This window comes from Pantherophis guttatus, chromosome 3 (assembly GCF_059756535.1).
Source record: "Pantherophis guttatus breed Tessera chromosome 3, ASM5975653v1, whole genome shotgun sequence".
NCBI lineage: Eukaryota > Metazoa > Chordata > Lepidosauria > Squamata > Colubridae > Pantherophis > Pantherophis guttatus.
The window spans coordinates 35,061,008-35,080,868 of NC_142065.1; the positions used below are offsets into that span (position 1 = coordinate 35,061,008).

Consider the following 19,861-nt stretch of genomic DNA (forward strand, 5'->3'; position numbering starts at 1 on the left):
AACACCTTTGGGTACAGATATACTTCCTTGGAGGGTGGGGTGCAGAAAAATAGGACATGATTGACGTAATCTGCCGGATAGGGAAGAAATCTAGTACCTGAATTACCTCCATGCAATTTTGATAGGACAGTGGGATAGAATGGCTATCATGTGCAGATGCGGTACAGATTTTGCTGAAATTTCTTTTTCCAAATCAGGGAATGACAAGGGCATTGCATGAAAACCTTTGGGTGGCACACTGTCCATATCTTTGGGTGCCTTTGGTCACCAGGTTTCCATCAACTCTGCTAAGGCAACATGCAAATGGAATAAGCATCAAGACATCTTGGTGATTCAGACTTTATTGGCAAAAGGGATGCTAAACAAATCTTGTCTGAGGCACAGGGTTGTTACTTGTAAATGACAAAAATGTCCCAGTTTCCATTAATTCCATACTCAGAAATATTCAAAACAATTATTTACAAAATAAGACAAACTTTTAAAATTTACAAATAATTAAAAGGCATTGATAAAAAATGAAAACAAAAACAGAGAAAACAACCCTCAAAGTAGAAGTAAAAAAGGAAGGGGTTCCCAATGAAAATACTAAAAACCACCCCCCAAAAGGAAGTATTTACACCACAAGTTAGTAATCATTGTAAATTCCATCCCTTGCCCACCCCGATTTACAAACTCATGCAGCAAAGAGAAAGAGGCTGCCCTAGAAAACCTATCCAGGCTGGGTTGTTATTGGTTAGTTGCTAGTGTCTGCTTTGTGTGCTGTATTTCATGTGAAAACAGACTCAGCCTCTATCCAATACTGTATGTGGATAACAATATTAAGAGCTAGGTGGACAGTATCTTTGTTTTCCTGGAACAGTAGGCGCTTGGTGAAGATGGTGCAGCCTAGGATGTCAAAAGCCACTAGATTCCTAGTAGCAATTGGAATACACCCTCAACTGGGCGTAGATAAAGAACAAGGCCATAGGTGTGAGATTTGTATGAAACTTGCTGACCTGCCAAAGAATTTTCCTCAGCTACCTAGATACAGGAGATCACTGTTCACTGGTATTAAAGCTAATGAGGCTGAGCTGTGAGCCTATAGCCCTCAAGACTTGAATACCAATATACTGGACCTCATGTGATCGGAGGATATAGGATCATATACTTGAAGTTCTTCTCTGATGCAGTTTCCTCAGTTTTGGCCCACTATCCTTCATTAGCTGCCCATTATTCCAGTTTTGCTGTCTAGTACTCAATAAAAACTCATCCAAGAATATCCCAAGCTATTAATGTTTTAAGTTAAATACAGAAAACATCACATTATTTTGCACTTGAATGCAATTAAGGTAAAACAGGAACTGACTCTATAAGAGTGTAAGCAACATAATGCTGGTGGTTTCCCTTTCCCTAGAGAGCGTTACATGCTTACTAGCAACAGTTTTAGCAAGCCACAATTGATGCAAATTCCACTGGGATGATGCTTGCAGCCCAACGTCTGATGAAAATATGTTAGCTTGCAATGTTTGCAGTTTAATCCCTTGCCCCTTCTTTGACCCCCTCCCCCAAATGATGCCCATGAGCCTCACTACTGTTTAGCTGGCAATGACTTGCGGCATCCTTTGCAAATAACACTGACTTTTATCCAGAGATACCTAAAGGCGTTTGACAGTGTTATTTTTATTTGGATTCCCTCAATATCCTTTCTAATATTTTGAAAGAATCTCCCACTTTGATATTAGGAGTTGTTTGCCTTCCCTGAGAAAAATGTGAGTTTATGCACTGATGTGCAAGATTGCGACTACTGTTCTACACCTCAAAATCCATAATTAAATAGGTATATTTGTTTTAGTTATCTTCTATCTGGTTCATGAACCCTAATGTAAATTCAGAGTATGCCATTATTTAAAGAAACTCTTTCAGTGTTATAAGGGATTCCTCGGCTGTAGTACTGTCCAGAACATGACCTGTTCAATTAGAAAGCATGATTATAGAGTTACTTTTAAATACCAAATAAATGTCAGGATTAATATCTTTTAAAGACAGATAATGGGGGGGAATGGGGGGGATTAAACAAATTTGATTGGTTATAGCTTATTTTTTTCTTCTACTTCTTTTCAAAGAGTCTGACCAAGCCATATGCAGACTCCTGGAATAATAAAGGTATCAGCTAGAAACAGATTAACCAAGTTAATTTCACTTTTCTGCTTGAATTCAAGATTCATGCTACTTGGTGTAAATTTATCAAATTCCCTAACTTATTTTGTTTTCCTCTTTCATCTTCAGCTATAATATAGTAAATTTGCTCACAAGTAAATTCTATGGCATCCACTTATTTCTGAGAAAATATACACAGCTGAAGCTGCAGGTTACGCTTTCTAAAGCACTTTCTGAATTAGGAACACCTGGACCTTTGAGTCCAAATAGGAAGGTAAGCTGCAGAAAGAATAGGTAGTCATCATTCAGTGGGCAAAAGCTAAGCAAGAAAACTCTTTTAGATATCCCTAATGGAGTCCCAGAGGAACAATCCCTTCCTTAATTACTTTGTGAATTGAGTCTTCCTCTCTTTCAGTTAATATTTGGTGGAGGCAAAGAATTACAGAACGGATTACTGTAGAACATTCAGAAGAACCAAAGCAACTGCTGTTATCTGATAACCTAACTCACATAGAATTCCAAGCCTCAAAAATGACTTTGTAGTAGAAAAATACACAACCATTCCACTTTAGCTATTAGGGAACTGCTTCTCAGAGAAAAATGCAAAATGGGGCAAACAGCTGATGAAACAATCTCCATCATTCTCTGTATTTGGACTGTGGTCTGGTATTCCTATTAAGGTTACAGCTGAAATGGATGTTCAGTGCAACAGACTTTTAGCCTTTGGGGAAGTGAAGACATGCTTGAAAGATGTGGATAATGGGTGATCCTGGAAACACTGAGGTGACAGAAGATTGGCTCAGCAGAGTTCTCCAAGGGCTAAGAAAGAGGTTCTACTTTCCAATACATAACCTTCCCATTGGGGTTCTACTTGAGAATAAATTAGGTAAAATAAATAAATATGTTCAGCATCATTTATACCTTGCAAAATCCAGGCTAAATTGCAAAAGAATTTAGAGTGGGTTTGTATGACTGCAAACATTCACCAGACAAGCCCCCGCTCAAAGCAACCCATTAATAACAAGATGATAGAGGTATTTAATTCCTATAGTTCTAATTATTTTGACAGTGAACTGGACCTAAAACTCCTGAATTTTGTCATGCAAATGACAAAAGTATTTGTTCACAGTAGTTAGAAATAAAAATTAAAAACATGAAGTGCAAGATATAAATGAAGCAATGTATTGAAAATCATTCAAAATTTGTACAACTTCTAGAAGAAGAGCATTAGAAAGTGTTTGCAAGGATTTTGAAAGGCAATTTAGTTTTAGATTTCCCAAAGCTGTATCTTAATTAGTAATGTGAAAAGCCAGGAAAAAATGTTTCCCCCCCCCTTCTCTGTAGGTTAACCAATCATGGTTTGACTACATCTTTATTCAAGAACAGTTTTGTAAGAAATGAGCAAATGTGTCCTTTTTCATGTGAAAGCAATTGGGGATTACAGCACGTTTAGAAAACTGTTTCAAAGTTCCATTATTTGCAATAGCTGTCAAGTCAAGAGAGAATTTTATTCTAAATTTGCCATTGACCTACAGCTTTCTATATGCAGGATATTTGGAATACTAGAGAGAAATTACGCAAAAGTAATCAGGATTCTGTCTACCCTACTGTAGGCTAACTCTCTGAAAGTGGAACATAGTAAGACCAATTTTGAGTGGGTAGGGAGCCAGCAGAAGGGTTTGAAAATGAGCCGGTTGCACTGGCTGATGACATTCCCACAATGTGTCCTGATGGGAGAGGCACTTAGAGAGCAGCTTAAGTTGCTTACTTATTTAAAATGTATTTATTTAAAAGAATTGTGTGGCTTCCCACCTTCAGCCACAACAGCTTGTGTTGCCAACCCCTCCATTCTAATGCACCTGACCTCCTCCAGTCAAACTATTTGGAGCAGAACTATTAATAAAGGGGCTAGAGAGAATCCATAAGGTATACTGTGCAGTCTTTATCCTGCCCAGATTTCTGACACAGCAAGTTTCATCCATTGACATGTTCATGATTTGCAGCCTTCCTTTCTGCTTCCCACAATCAAAGTCAATGGGGAAGCTGGTGGGAAGTTGGAAGCTGTGATCACATGAGATCCTTGCTTAACAATGGTAACTAGGGATGGCCAGAACTGCTGTTGCTACAGCACACTGCTTAGCAATAGAGATTCCAATCCCAATTACAGTTGTTAACCAAGAACTACCTGTACTGAGGTCATCAAGTGATTTCTTTTTGTTTTAGGGACCCTAAAGAAGACTTACAAGAGCCTGCATTAACAGGACTGTGCTACAAATTCAGTTGGAGTACTATTTCCCCTTCTGTCTTAACTCTTTGCAGAAAAGGAATGTAAGGATCTGCTAGGCAGTAGGTTGTTTAGTGAACAGAGCATTAGATGGGACTACTGTGAGATGTCTGTCCTAAGGTGAACAGCTGCACACAATCTTCCCAAGAATCTGGAATGTTTTATCAGGCCTGTGCTTATTCAGCTCTGCATTTTGTCATTTCATACCATGCCTTAAAACACAGAAGTCTGTGGATCACAAAGATACTGGCATTTTTATAAGAAAAAGATTGAAATAATTTATCTTAAGAACTATAGCACCATCATCTGCATTAGGGAAATAAGGCAGTGTGGAGACACGAAGGTTTCAGCATTTCATGGTTTTAAATTTCCTAGATTTACCCATACTCTGGCCATTCAAGCACAGAAACGGTGGCCAATACTTGTTCTAAACTAGAAAGACGATACCTGCTACCTAAAGATGAAAATCCAGCTCCGTTTTCAGTTGTCACAGGAAGTCTGATGCATAGGGCCAGGAAAGCAAGGTGTGCCATTTTTTCCCTGATGCCGGTGCTTACTGTAGATTGCTAAAAGTGGACAATAAAATACTGACCCTCTTCCCCCCTACCACCACTACACACACATCTTTTTTTTTTCTGAGACCTGATGTGATTGCTGGTGCCACTACAATAGATTAAAACTGGCCAGTATCTAGCAGGCTGGATGTGAGGCTTAATAGTGTTTTAGGCTGATCATGCCTGAGGAAAGCTATCCATCCTGATATAATGACAAAACAGAATTGATCTGTGTTCAGCTTGCTTATTCAACCTGATATTATAGCAAAATTCCTAAGCAAAGCCTCTCCTCCGTCTGCTCTCTTTCTCTCTCTCTAAGCATCTGATTCTTGAAAGCAGCACCTCTTAATCTCTGGTGCCTTCTTTCCTACAGACTGAGCAGGCGGGCCAGTCAGCACAATACACCAGCTCATAAGATTCCCAGATGCCTTTTCCCATAATGCCGTTCCCAAATGAAAAAAGGCATCTCCTTGAATTGGGAAATAGAACTCGCTTGCAGGCATGCAAACATCCAACATCATGAACCACAGCACAGCATTCAGCTCTCTCACTGCTCAAATTCTTGTTGCGAGCGGGCAGGTGGAATAGAAAGGTCTCCAGGGACAACAGCCCATAACCCAGAGAGGCTTTCATTCTGTCCCTGGCTATGCCATGTAGGTTCTGTATTGCAGATCTCCTCAATGAGCTACAAGAAGGTAGAAGATATTGCTCCAACCATGAAAGAGTGTTATTCCTTAGCTGTGGCTGGCTCAGGAACAGCCAGTCCTAGAACTGCCGAAGAGATTGGTAGCTTCATGGCAGAGTTGTTCTTCCATCATCTGTTGCAGTCCTCTCACTCACTTGAGGGCACTATTTTCTCCTCCACCCGGCTGCCATCAGAGGGATGCAATTTGCACTTAGAAGGGGAATGTCGGACAGTTGAACGCGATGACCGAGAAAAACAGGAAGTCAAGGACTGAGAGCTGCAATCACAAGCAATATCCTATAAAGAGGGAGGGGGGAAACAATGAGTGAAAAAGAACAGGTTCAAATGAAGACTTGAGATGGCGGTTAAGAGCAGGAATCTTCACGTTACCCGTAGCAGTAAATTCCTTTATGCAGGACTCTGTGCATAAAGGCCTGTTGTACTCAACTACTTATATAGCCAAAAGAAAGAGATAGAACTGTCCAGTGAAAAAAGTTGTCAGCTATAACTAAGCATTCATTTTTCATTAAAATAATTTATGAAGGAAGACATTAACTCAAAGAGTGACAAACTAAGGTCACTCTTTGAGTATATATCAAATTTATATTTCACTGAATACCGAAATTTATATTTCGGTATAAAATGGTTTGTCCTGAATGCGACTGCTTATTCTGTATAATCTTTACTATAGGCTAAAAATTTGCTTGTTTGGTGTTAAATTTTATTGTTGGCTAATTTGCTCTTTAGAAACCACCTTCTTCTTACTGTTGAGTTGCTGGGGATATACATGTAAGCCAACTGATAATAGACAGTATCTACTCTAGTACCAATTAGATATTAATTAGTATCTAATCTAAGAGACAATCCAGGAGAGGCTGGGAGGAAATAAAGGCAACCCCAAAGCAAAACAGAGGGTAGCAGTGTCCCAAGAGAGAGAAACTAATGCACTATCGAGACATTCTGTGGGGCTGCCCAGCTAGAAAAATTGATAGATATAGCAAGGAAGCCTAGAGGAGAAACAGGAAAAAACTGGAAAGAGTTAGGCTTACTACAATATTCTTATCTCATCACATATATCCAGTATGAAATTAGATCTATTTGTCAAATATTTGTATACTTCAATTATTCTGAACAAATAAAATGGAATATATAAAAGATAATTAAGCGTGCAATGTATGCCCAACTTCTATTTTACATATGTCCTGATATCTAGTTAGCTTTACTTCAGGTTATTAAAAATCACTTGCCTGTAACTTCATTCCTAAAACAGACATTGTATGAAAGAAGAAGACGAGTAGCTATTGAAATAAATGTCTAGACTATAAATGAATCCTGATCTGGAAAAAAGTGAAGTGTCAAAGGCACATATTAATACATTCCTTGGTTTCATGCAGTTAGAATAAGTGTCTTCCATGAGCCTCCTAGGCAAATATGATTGCTAGATTGATCTGAACTTTTTAAACTACTGTGCAGTCCATACCAAACTAATATGAAAGTCATTGACATTTTTGTATTTTGGCCTTCACATTTTTAGTAGATGGAAAATATCCTATGCTATACTTTAATTCGTTGGGGAGGGGGCTAGAAACTCATATGCTTCTGCTTCTGTTATTAAGGGATATATTTAATATCTTGTAATAAATATTACCTCATTGGCAATAGTAGCAGAAACAGCATCGGTCTCCTTTAAGGTTCTGTCCTTGCCACCTTGGCTTAGAGTGGACAGCTTTGGTTCCTCATTGCAGCTCTGCTTTGTAGCTTTTTTGGAGGTGTTTTCCAAAAGCTGCAGCATTGCGGAGGAAGGTTCTGGCTTCTTGTTACTGTTTTCCCCTCCAACTGGGTCTTTCTTGTCAGGAACCAAAGTGGGACTTTGAGTTCTACCACACACATTTCGGAAAAACTCTTGCACTATGCCATATTTAGGTGCTTCTGGCTTGGCTTTAATTTCCTGGCATCCTGGCTTCCATATCGACTCTGTGCTCCCAGAATGCTCCACAACATTGAATAAGCTAGACAAGCCATCATTAATGTTGTTTAGAACTGGACTGTCTCTAGTAGTGGTGGACCGAGCCCAGGCTGAGCCATTTTGCTTACTCTGATGGAGGTTCCACAAGCTTCGATCCTTGGAATTATCCAGCTTAGATGATGATCTTCTTTGGAGTTTGGGAGAACCATATTTGGGAGAGCAACAGGGCCGTTCAATCCTGGAATGGACTTTGTCCAGAGATGTTGAAATCTGCTTGCTGCGCACTGACACAAGGGAGGAGCTTCGTGGAGACCAGCTCTTACTACTGTGGATGCTTCCTCTGGGTATGTCTGTCTGCAAACCAATACTGACCGTCTGTATAGTCTGGGTACCAATATTGGCCAATCCTACTGTCTGGCTAGAGGTGCTCTTAACCTTTCTTTCTAGGGAACTGGAACGAATAGCCTGACGGACACAATTGGTGATTTCCTTCATATCATCACTCATGTTGCCAGAAATTTCAAGGCCATGCAGAGATGATGGGAATTTGGACACTGGAGTTACAGCTTTCTCACTAACAGGGCTACCATCAAGTAATTCCCGATGCTGCTTGGAGAAGTTACACAACCACCGACTATACATGTTTTCTGAGCTGTCTGACTCCTCCTTGGGCTTAGCCATTGTGAATAGGAAACCAGGCTCAACCATGATTTTCTCCTCTCTGTTGTGCACTAGAGGCGCTTCCAACCTGCGAACGACAGGTGGGCTATAGTATATGCGGATCCCAGTCTTGTCTGGAGCCGTATAGCTCCTCTGCATTTGTTTCTGGGTCTGTTCCAATATAGGTAAGTCATTTGTCTGAATGCATTCACAAGGGGAAGCATCCAGCTTCTCTGAGGCCAGGTTTTCAGGTGTAGGCTGCTTACTGTTCACACAAGCAAAGTTCTCAGGAGTGATCCCAGCAGGGTCTGGCAACTTCTGTGTAGTTGGAGATCCTTTTCTGTTATGGGTATTGTCTATGATCACAGTGCTGCTTTTGCCAGGAAGATAAGGAGAGCAGTCAAGCAAACTTTCAAATTCAGACATGGAGGAAACTGACTTTGTCCTAAATAGACAAGAGAAAGCAATGAGTAACAACCTAACTTTTGGACCAAGAATTTTGGTAGGTAGGTTGGGCCCTACCTAAGAGATATCTACTTTTTTCCCTTTGTCAATTCTGTCAATTTCCCTGTCATTTTCCAATTAATCTTTTAACACGTCTAAGGATGCAGCAAAAATAAGTATTATTGTGAGAATGGATACAAAGTAGGTGGAATTTGCAGGCCTGATTCAATTTCTCATGTCTTATTCTATTTTGCCAATGAGAAAACTCAATGCTTATATTAATAATTCTGTATTTAAAAATAGTGCCATCATCAAAATGACATTTTCAGCATGGGAGTAGAATAAAAGCAGCAGTATGCTCTGGGTTATTGGTCCAAAAAAACCTGGTAACATGCCACTTGCTTTTTATCACAAAAATGATATTCTCAGTTTTATGCTAATATACAAATCACCGATGGTGTCATAGTAAAACAGATTTTTTTATAGAAAATAATAAAAATGCTATATCTTCAGTCTAAAATATGCTTTTGAATATGAAATGTGAATGTCCACTGAAAATAGACTTGTCGTCTGTCAACAGTTATCCTACCTTTTTAAATTACTTCCTTTGATATCAATTTCAGAAGCTGTCTCTTTGTCAGTGATTTTCTCATTGAGGGTCTGAAAATACATAAAAGAAGCGTTTATCAACTGTGCTTTTATGATCTTGTGTCAGGTGTAGAGAAACTCAGATAAAGTAAGAGTCATATCAGTTCTCTATGTCAATTTAAAATTTACTTGTTTGCCCTTAAATAGTCAAAAAAGAGTTCTAAGACACAGGATGCTTACATGAGTAATGGAAGTATAAACCAGAAATCCAGAATTGTCAAAATGTTATCTGTTTCTTAGAAAGAATCTTAAACTTTGCATGCTTGTTGGATCATACTAAAATCTGTCTAGTGCTGGAAATCTAGTCAAAAGACATTAGAAAGTTCACATCTCTGGATGTGATCATTACCTACCCTTTATTTCCAGCCTATGATTACAGCTTATATCCAACTCTCTCTCTCTCTCTCTAGAACAACACTATAAGGTTAAAAGCAACACTTTTAACAACACTTAAAAGGTTCAGAAAGTGATTGAAAACTGGTTGTTGTCCCAGGTATTGAGGTTGGTTATCGAGTCCCTATATGATTTCTGTTTATTACTCATGTATGCTCTTTTCTTCTGGATGCCTATGATATGTACTCCTATTTTAATCTTTCCTGCTTTTAAAGGGTACACCATCCAGAATTGGGCAGCCACTAAATCACAATAAGCCCAATGTTGGCCCTTCTTATTGATCTTGTAATTGGAATAAAATATGTTTATTCGGCTTACCTCTTTCCAGCTACCACCATGCTTCTCCATTTCAGAGGCTTTTAAGGCCCATCGGTTGGCACCTTTCTGAAGCTGAATAGTTTAAAAGACAAAGTTATCAAATGCTCAGCTGGTTCATAAGCACTTATTTGTCCTTCATATTCTTATCTGCTTCAACAGTATCTGCGGAGACCTCCTGAATTGGCAAAATCACGACTGCTTTAGGATCACTTTCTCTTTCTCTCTGTCTCTCTCTCTGTCTCTCTCTCAGCTCACAAGCAGAAGGATGTCATGGCATATCAAACAGATTCAGAAAGAGGAAGTAAGCCTCTCCCAACTTTGCCCATGGGGCTGCCAACTCCAACTCCAATCAAGTCAATTGTAGGATTTTTACTTTAGTCATTTGGTAATGTTAAAAAAAAATCTTTAGAAAGTGACATTCATTCAGCTATCTTTGAGGTAGATGGTGAAACTCCTGGTTTCACTGTGCATCTATTATATGTACTACTGGCATTTGGTGTAAAAAGGGGATTGATGAACTAGGTTAACCATATCGTGAAAAAACAGCCATAATTACTGAAAGTGCACCTGGCAATCTATATAGCCAATGTATGCACCATTTTGGCATTCTTTTGTGTGATCTCACAGGAATTGGACAATGTGATTCACTTTATTTTTACCACAGAGATGCCTGCTCCAGCTCCTTGCCATTGTTTGTTATTATTTATACAGTATTTTCATCCTGCCTTTTTTCTAATAGGGATCATGTGGTTTGTCTCCTCACAACAATCCTAAGAAGCTGGGTAGGAAGACAAAAAATGGGAATCCAAAAATTATGAATTACTACTCCAATGCTAAACAGTTGTTTGAATTCAAGAAGTCATTTTGTGCTATGCATATTCTTAAGGAGACATGACTCTCATCCAGTATGCAGTATTAAAATCACACTTGTAAAAAGAATGTGAGCTAGGAGGACAAGATAGATTTCACACACATTCTTGGTTCCTACCTGGTTAATTTTATTCTGCAGCTCTTTCACCTGTTGCTCTGCCTGCTGCTGTTCATCCTTAAAACGGTCCAAGAGTTCCAGCTTTTCCTGGTCCCAGTTCTTCTCACTGATTTGAAGTTGCTTGGTCAGGTCCATAACAGCACTATACGATTCAGCTAAGAGATGCTGATGCTCTTCCCGTTCCCTCTTCAGAGCAGTTTTCCACTCAGAAAGAGCACGTTCTGCTGGACCTTTTCCAGTCTTGGTTTCTAACTGCAAGGACAAAAAATAAAATGAATTAAAACTAAGGCATCCGGAAGGCACTGAAGACCTGGTTCTGCCAGCAGGCCTGGGGAACACAGAGTGGGATGGAGCCCATTAAATGGCTCGTGTGATGTGTTGTCGCTGGGGCGGGGGGTTGTTTTATTATATTATTTTATTAATTTATTATATGATTCTCTTTTATTAGTTTTATTGTTTTTTATATGAGGTTTTTATATTCTTGTAAGCCACCTTGAGTGACCATGTGTGAATAGGCAGCAATATACATTTCCTAAAATAAAATTAAAAAATAAGTTTTGGAAGAGCAAAACCATTTCAGTCTTCTGGCTTATTTCCCTCTTTAAAGCATTCGTTATTGACCTAGTCCCATCCAAGCAGTCATTCTAGATTACAATGATATGGTCTGACATATGTGATGTGGCAGCAGGCTGGGAAAGGTCTATGAAATCCTGGGATTAGAGTGGGAAGAGCTAAACTAAGCCAGCAATCAAGAAGTAGAACCGCTACTCCCCAATGATATTGGTAAATGATGTAGTTTATGCAAGTTGTGACTTCTGAGCATTGCAATCCCACCATATTGGGATAGCATTAACTACCTACAGTACAGAGAATAGTTTGGGTAGCTGAGTGGCACAAAAACTGCCAAATCCACTTCCTCGAGTAATTCATTTTTTTTAGCACCATGATTAGGATTGCTTTAATCACCTGTTGGAAAAAGATTATCCATCTAGTTCTCTCAAGTTTCTTTCTTCCAAATTCAATTTTATGCTGCTAATTTGCTCTACCACCTTTCCCCTCATGCCTATAAGATTTTATGTCATTTCTAAAGTTTCTGAGCTCCTGGAAATTTATGAATGAAATAAAAAAAATTGTCTGTAGCCTCAATCTTCAATAGCAATAACAGATTTTTAAGTTCGTATATTTTCTGTAGATTTCGAAGGAAGACTAAGCTGGAGCTGTCCTTCATGAAGTCAGAAAGTCAGACAGGAATAAAAATAGACTGATTCCATGATTTCATGGCAAAAATGATTGATTAGGATCTAGGGAGATGGAGCATTTCTCCAAAGCAGAAAAGAAAAGTAGATTAGTCAGTCAAAATGAGGTAAGACTCAAGCCTTTCAGAGGTCCCATAATCCACTGGACTGCAAGAATTTTTTCTCATGTTTTAAGATGAATGGTAAAAGCAATCCATTTATGCATGTCCTCTTTTTTCCTTCACAATTCCTGTCTGTTCACCAAAAGAATATATATATATATATGTACACACACACACACACACACACACACACACACACCAGAAATTTCTTCCTTGCCCTGCCCTGATAGGAATCATGTGAAAAGCTTGATTATCTTGGAAATTAAGGAGAAAAAAAATACATGCTTTTATCTCAGAATACTCAGATAACAGACAAGATTCTGATATCACACAAAAACATTATTCCTGTAACAGATGGAAATAAAGCTTTTATTAGGGAATTAGTTTCCAACTCTTAATAAACTGTGAGCAAAATCCACAAATAACAGGACCACTACCTAATTGGGAAGAAAAGTGATGAGTAACAAATAATTAGAATAGATCCATTTGAGTCCTAAATCCATATTTCTATCAAACTGTAAATCTCTGCAGCTATTAAGAAAGGCTATTAAAAAGGAAGACATTACTAAAGCAAATAGTAATCCTAAACAGAGCATGTGATGAAGTCTTAGGAATGATGAGCTCATTAAAGCAATCAGTTCTCTTGGTGCAGGCAAATCCCCAAACTCATGACATTCACCGCAAGCCATATGCCTAATGGAATGGAGATATGGTCACCCAGAAGTCAAGAGAAATCCATTGATGAAAATGAGATTGCAGCCTTTGATTTAACGGCTAGGAGTAAAGCTAATTAAATCTCAAAAAAAAAAATGCAATAAGTTGTTGCTTAGGAAGATTAGCTTGAACATAGGGAGAATTCTTGGGGGGAGGAGGAGAGGTTAACAGTCTGACTCTTGTCTGACCGCTGCTCTCACTGTGAGAGATTAATCAAGCTAAGCAAAGTAGTAATAAGGAATTTCCAAATCACGAATAATCCAAAGATTCTTTTCCATGGTATAGTTGTGCAACCAGAGACTAAGATGTTAAGGACACAGGGGTTGAAACACTAGCTGCAAAGGCCACAGCTCTGCACTTCTGCTGCAGCTCCGTAGAAGAGTGAATTAATTCTAAAAGACTTTTCCCTAGGCTCTCTTGCAAACTGACAGCTCAGACAGCTGAAGAGAAAATTATTATTCTACTCAGATAATAATTGGACAAGATAGTTACATTTATGAATAATAGCAGTTTAATGCAGATGCCATTCTGGGTAAGTAACTGGTAGCAGGCATCTGGGGGAATCCACGAAAAATCTAATAATGGCATCTCCAGAGTAAATTACTAACAAGTGGGTCATTTCTTGGGGCTTCATCATTATAACCTTCAGGCAGCTGTTGAAAGGGACAGAAATACCAGTTTACAAGAGTCTCACTATCACCTCTTTCTTTGTGTGTAATCAGAAAAACAATAAGTTGCAAGCAGTTACTAAGTCTGCAACAGTGCCTACACTTATCAAATACCAGCATAGAGGGAAAGGCTATACAAAATTGGACAAATAAATAAGAGCCAACCTTCAGAAGAATTACAAATACAGTACAACCGACCATAGCATTTTGAAATACCTTCTGCCATTTTACTATGTTCTAGACTGCTCTCACTATTGTCTACATGTAGAAATTACTTGTTTCTTTTGCAGCTTTGTCTACCATTTTACAGTATAACTCATTAGCAACCTTGGTCAACTCCCATCTGAATTGTAATGCAGGTTGGGTAGCACAAGCTAAATAGTTTTGGTTTAGAAAAAAGGTCCTCACCAGACATTGCAACCTCCAAACCTCCCCGTACACTACGCAATATACAGTATGGCCCATGCATGCCATCATTGAAAAGGAGGAATCTTCCCAAAACCCAAGGTGAAGTTTCCTAACAGTTTTTCTCAGGCTCTTCTTATATTCTTGCATCTGTTTTTTGTAACAACAGGCTGATATTCATTCTTTTAGTCTGGCCACTGCAGAGACACCCTATGGATAATTTCTCAACTGAGGTGAGTAACCTAACCTAAAGTTCATTAGTGAAAAATTTATTTGCTCGTCTTAACTGAATGGGGGGAGGAAATCTCTGCTTATGGAAGTTGCTTCTTTTCTGGTTTTGTGCTTAAAACATATGAGGAAAAAACCCAATCTTTCAATCTTCCTCTACCTCATTACAGCCCATTAGCAACTTTGATCAATTCCTATATGAACCACAAAGCAATTTTATCCATCAGGGAAACTTCATGCTGGGGTGGGAGAGTGGAAGGAAATAGACAAGAGATTTTGCTTTTGTTATCACATAAACAATTTTTCTTCTAAATTTTATTGTCTGCTGCTTTATTGATATTTTGAACCATGTTTTATAGTATTTATATGGTTCCTTACAGTTTTCTTATGCAATTATTCTGTTTGTTTTATCTCCGATGCTCTATCTTTAATGTTTGAAAATATTCCAGTTCATGCAATGGAATAGCTTTTTAATGTTCATAAATCAGGCAAACAGACAGGCAGGCAGTTAGCTACCTCTCAAGTAATTATCAAGGCTTCTAGATTCAAAGGCTACAACACTGACTATGCTAAGCATTTACAGAGGTTTTGTACATAATGACTGTTTTTCTACCAACATTTTTTTTAAAAAAAAATATCTTCAAAATATCCAAAGTACACAGCTTTATATATTTGCAGGTCTTGAAATACATTGTATAATTCATATGTAGCATATATTTCAATATACAAGATGTATATTGACAATGATGACATGCGGGTTTCTTGTCCCAATGCCTAAAAAAGTAAGCCACATGCTGAGATAACCATATAACAGCCTTTCTCAGTTTGCTGTGCTTCCTGTCTAATAGATTACAACTCCTGGCTTGACAGTATACCTCAAGGCAGTAAGCTTGGCTGGGGAAAACAGTTAATGTCGCATCCACTATTCAAGACTACTGTGGAAAAGAGGATTTCTCTTCTATCTCCTATTATGTTAATCTAAGCAGCCTCCTCAGTCTACTCTGTGTAAATGTACCAAATGCTCTCTCTTCAAGTTACTCCTTTCAGTCTCTGGCTTTACTTGCTTATTTTGCCCACAACTTTGCTCACCAGTTTTCTCAACAGAAAAGATTATTTTAAAACAAAGAGCATTTAAGCCTCTTCTGTGGCCACCAAAGAATCCTGGTTGCATTCCTTTTTATAGCAGAAGATTCAGATTTGTTCCTCCTGAATAAGAACAACACAATCAGGCAGGGATTTGACAGCAGAGAATCATGGTTTACTAGAACTCTTATATCCAGGACCCTCAAAATTATCCATGCTGTCTCAAGACTCAATTCATATGTTCCATTTTTTAAAAACTTTTATTAAAAGAAGATTTTATAAAGATTTTTAAAAACTACAGAAACATGGAAGAATAGGAAAAGATTATAAAAGAACAAATAATAAATAAACACTAACAAAAAAGGAAGAAAAGAAAAATATTTAAAGCAGCGTCTTTCAATCTTCTTTGCAGCAATTACAAACGTAGCTTTTTGATCAACTTGGCATCTGGCTCTAAACATGTTTCATGGATTCTAACCTGAGTGATAAGACTCTTGAGTTCAGTTCTCTCCATCTCCCAGGTGGCTTTGGCTTTAGCAAACTGTTGCTGCAGTTCGTTCATGCCTCTCCTCTCTTCCCGTAGTTCTGTGCATAGCTCCTTCAAGATCACCTTCATATCTGACAAGGTCTTGGTATATTCATTAGGCTAAAAAAAATACAAAAAGGAAAAAAATACGATGTTCGTGTCATATTGTGCAATATAGCGGACAAGAAAGACTTACCAAACTACCGTATTTTTCGGAGAATAAGATGCACCGGAGTATAAGACGCACCTTAGTTTTTGGGGAAGAAAATTTTTAAAAAGCTGATTGGTAGGTGGATGGCCTCCAGGAATACCCCCAATCAGCTGTTCCCAGAGGTGAATTTTAGCAACAGGTTCCTTGGTTGTGAGCTCTGTGCCTTGCTCTTTTTTTTGCTTTTTTTTTCTGCCTCTGAAACGTCTGAAACTCTGTTTCAGAAAAACTTTTTTTCCGGTCTCTGAAAGCCTCCGAAACAGCTTCAGAAAAAAAGCCTCTGAAGCTCTGTTTGGGGGCTTCTTTTCTGAAGCTTCTTTTCTGATGCTTTTTTCAGCCTCTGAAACCTCTGTTTGAGAAGCTTGGCGGGGCTACATTTGGAGTATAAGAAACACTCAGATTTTCACCCTCCTTTTTTGGGGAAAAAGGTACGTCTTATACTCCGAAAAATACGGTATATCAGTTTCAGAAAGAAAAGCATTTTGAAGGCTCAGCATGCCAAAAGAAATGTTGAAACACAGTGTGGTATGATGTTGGACTAGGACCAAAGTGCCCCAAATTCAAATTTCTTTGATTAAATCATTCTCTCTCAACTAACCTATCTCAAAGGTTTACTATTCAAGGAAAGAGACATTCTTTATCATTATAAATTCTTTAAAGACAGGGTGGGCTATAAATATAAAAACAGTTTTTAAACATGGTAGGGGAAAGCCTGCATGGCATATCTTATGCAATTTATTCATTTTTTGCTTCTGATTTTCTTTACAGCAATGATAAGTACCAACAAAAATTACCTCTTACCCTGTGACTAAAAGGAAAAAATATTTTTCCTATTATCTATTTCTTCCAATCATCAAAACCATAATTTTATGTTCATTTTCTTCTGTTTTGCACAAAAAAAATCTAAAAGAGGTTTCCCATCATTAATAAACATAAATGTTCCCTCTCTTTAATTAAGGACATCAATTTAGCCATCTCTGCATGTTTCATCATCTTCACCAACCATTCCTCCATTGGCTAGTGTTGAATTTTTCCACTTTTTTACATATAATAATATTGATGCAGTCATATATAAAAGTCCCATGGTTTTGTTCCAGCTATTCGTTCATCAATCCCACAAGAAAAGCCTCTGGTTTTAATTGTATATTAATCTTTCAGTTCCTCTAAATTAGTGTATGTATTTGTATCAGACTCAAAGTGTTCAAAATCATACATTATTTTGTCTACTTTAAATCTTTATAATCATTGTGTGTAAGAAATCCATTGACTAGTATATCCATCTGCTACCAAACTTCCCCTTGATTTTATTTTACAGACCCCTTGAAAGAATTCTAATATCTCGTAATAAGTTAACCGTTTGTGTTTACTTATCATTTCTCCTCTATAAAATGCTTCTTGTATAGAAAGCTATAAAGGGGTTTTGGGCACCACCTCGGTTTGTATTTATATCAATATGGCATGTCTGACAAAATGATTTTTAAAATCTACATTAACCTTAGCTTTGTTATGCTACAAATATCCCTGCCACTCAAATCTCATATCATGTCTAATTCCGAAGGCCTTCTGTTTCTCAGCAATGCCCTCTCTTTCATCCAAACTAAACAACAAGATACAAAATATAATTTAAAATCAGGTAGATCCAATCCTCCTCTTGTAGCAGCTTACATTTAACTCATGGTTTTTCCTCCTTGCCATAAAAATTTCAACACCACCATCAAACTGTTGTTTTCTTATAAATCTGAAAAGAGTGATGCTTAAATAATATGCATTCTTTTATGCACTTTTATTTGGGGTGGGAAAAAACCAAGAGTAAAATTGAAAATTATACAGGATGTACGTGAGAGAGGAGGTCTTAAAATGCCTAATATAAGATTGTACTATGAAGCAGCTGTTTTATCACAAATTAGTGACTGGTTTAATTTAACTGAAGAGAGAATATTAAATTTAGAAGGTTATGATCTTTTATATGGACGGCATGCTTACTTGTTATATGAAAAAAAGTGGATAAGGTGTTTAAAGGTCACATACTTAGAAATGCTTTGTTGAGGGTTTGGAAAAAGTATCAATATAAGTTAAACTACAAGATACCTATATGGGCAAATCCCAGACATGCAATAGAAAATATAAGTATAGAACAAAAACAGGAGGTGATTACTTATAAAGAGCTTCTTTTTATGGAAAGGGGTAAATTGCAATTGAAACCTTTAAATGTATTGAAAGAAGAAGGGATAATTTACACTTGGTTTCAGTATGGTCAGCTTCAAGCTAGATGGAGGGAAGATCAAAAAATTGGTGTTATGCAAAATGAGGAAAATTTGGTAAAACAGATTAGAGATCAAAGTCAAATGCATATTAAAAGGTTGTATAATGCACTACTGGAAATAGATTCAGAAGCGGAATTGGTTAAGGATTGTATGATAAAATGGGCACAAAACTTTCAGGAACCAGTGATGATAGAAACATGGGAAAAGATTTGGGTTAGAAATGTTAAATTTATGCAAGCACAAAACCTAAGAGAAAATTTTTATAAAATGTTTTATAGATGGCATTTAGATTCTAAAAAATTATCATGTATGTACCCAAATTTGCAAACTAAATGTTGGAGATGTGAATGTGATGATGCAACTTATTATCATATATGGTGGACTTGTAAGAAAATCAAAGCATTTTGGATAAAAATTTGGTGGGTGATGCAGAACATCCTGAAAAAAAGGTTGAAATTTACTCTGCAATTGTTTTTATTGGGTATAACTATGGATTGTACAGCATTAGAGACTAAATTGATTTTAAATTTAATATCAGCAGCTAGGCTGTTGGTAGCGCAATATTGGAAGAAGGACTTTTTGTCTACTATTGAAGAGTGGACAATCAAAGTAGCGAACCTAGCGGAAATGGCGAAAATTTCAGCGTATTTGAAGGACTATACACAAGAAAGATACATATCAGAATGGAGAAGATGGATTGATTATATTCAAAATAAGTATCAGACAAGAAAATATCAAATAGCTTATGAATGAATGTTAAATTTTAGAAGTATTATGTTATCTATAGTGGAGTTAAGGTTTCAGGGGGGGATTTGGTAGTTTAAGGATAGATAGTTTAATTTAGCTTATGATTGTTAACTGAAATACCCTGTATTTTGCTCTGGGAAGTCTGGGGGGAGGGTGGGATGGGGGGAAGGGGTGGGGGGGAGGGAAAAATGGTGGGGGGAATATTGGGGGGGGGGAAATTTCTGTAAAACTTCAGTAAAAAAATAATAATAATATGCATTCAAGTTTGCAAAAAAGATGTATATAGAGATTGAGCCAGCTCGTATTCATTTAGAGGTTCACTAAAATATCCAATGTAACCAGAATTGCCTAAACATTTACATGCAACTTTATATGGGCTATCTATCTTTTTGGCTGGCAATGTCAAGATTGAAAATTGGACCATCAGAATGTCACAAATGTACTCTATCTCTACCGTCATATTGTTACCAACATCCCATGTAATTATTATACGTATTCATTTTCAGTTATTTGAATCATATGCAATACGCGCAGTGCCTCCTATGCATTTGGGTGTGAATGGAGATATAGGAAAGATGAAATACA

General features: G+C 37.6%; 1 protein-coding gene across 4 annotated transcripts in view; it reads right to left on the reverse strand.

Moving 5' to 3' along the window:
• Nucleotides 1–325: 325 nt before the first annotated feature.
• MTCL2 (microtubule crosslinking factor 2) overlaps nucleotides 326–19,861 on the reverse strand; it is a 75,786-nt gene continuing 56,250 nt past the window's right edge. For all 4 annotated transcript variants that reach the window (XM_087889241.1, XM_034414076.3, XM_034414077.3 and 1 more), the window contains exons 10-15: nucleotides 16,010–16,177; nucleotides 11,077–11,328; nucleotides 10,089–10,160; nucleotides 9,319–9,389; nucleotides 7,308–8,730; nucleotides 326–5,956 (exon numbers count right to left, since the gene is read on the reverse strand). In XM_087889241.1, the coding sequence (XP_087745367.1) occupies nucleotides 5,807–5,956; nucleotides 7,308–8,730; nucleotides 9,319–9,389; nucleotides 10,089–10,160; nucleotides 11,077–11,328; nucleotides 16,010–16,177 (2,136 nt within the window). In that variant the 3' untranslated portion in view covers nucleotides 326–5,806. The remainder of the gene's footprint in view (nucleotides 5,957–7,307; nucleotides 8,731–9,318; nucleotides 9,390–10,088; nucleotides 10,161–11,076; nucleotides 11,329–16,009; nucleotides 16,178–19,861) is intronic.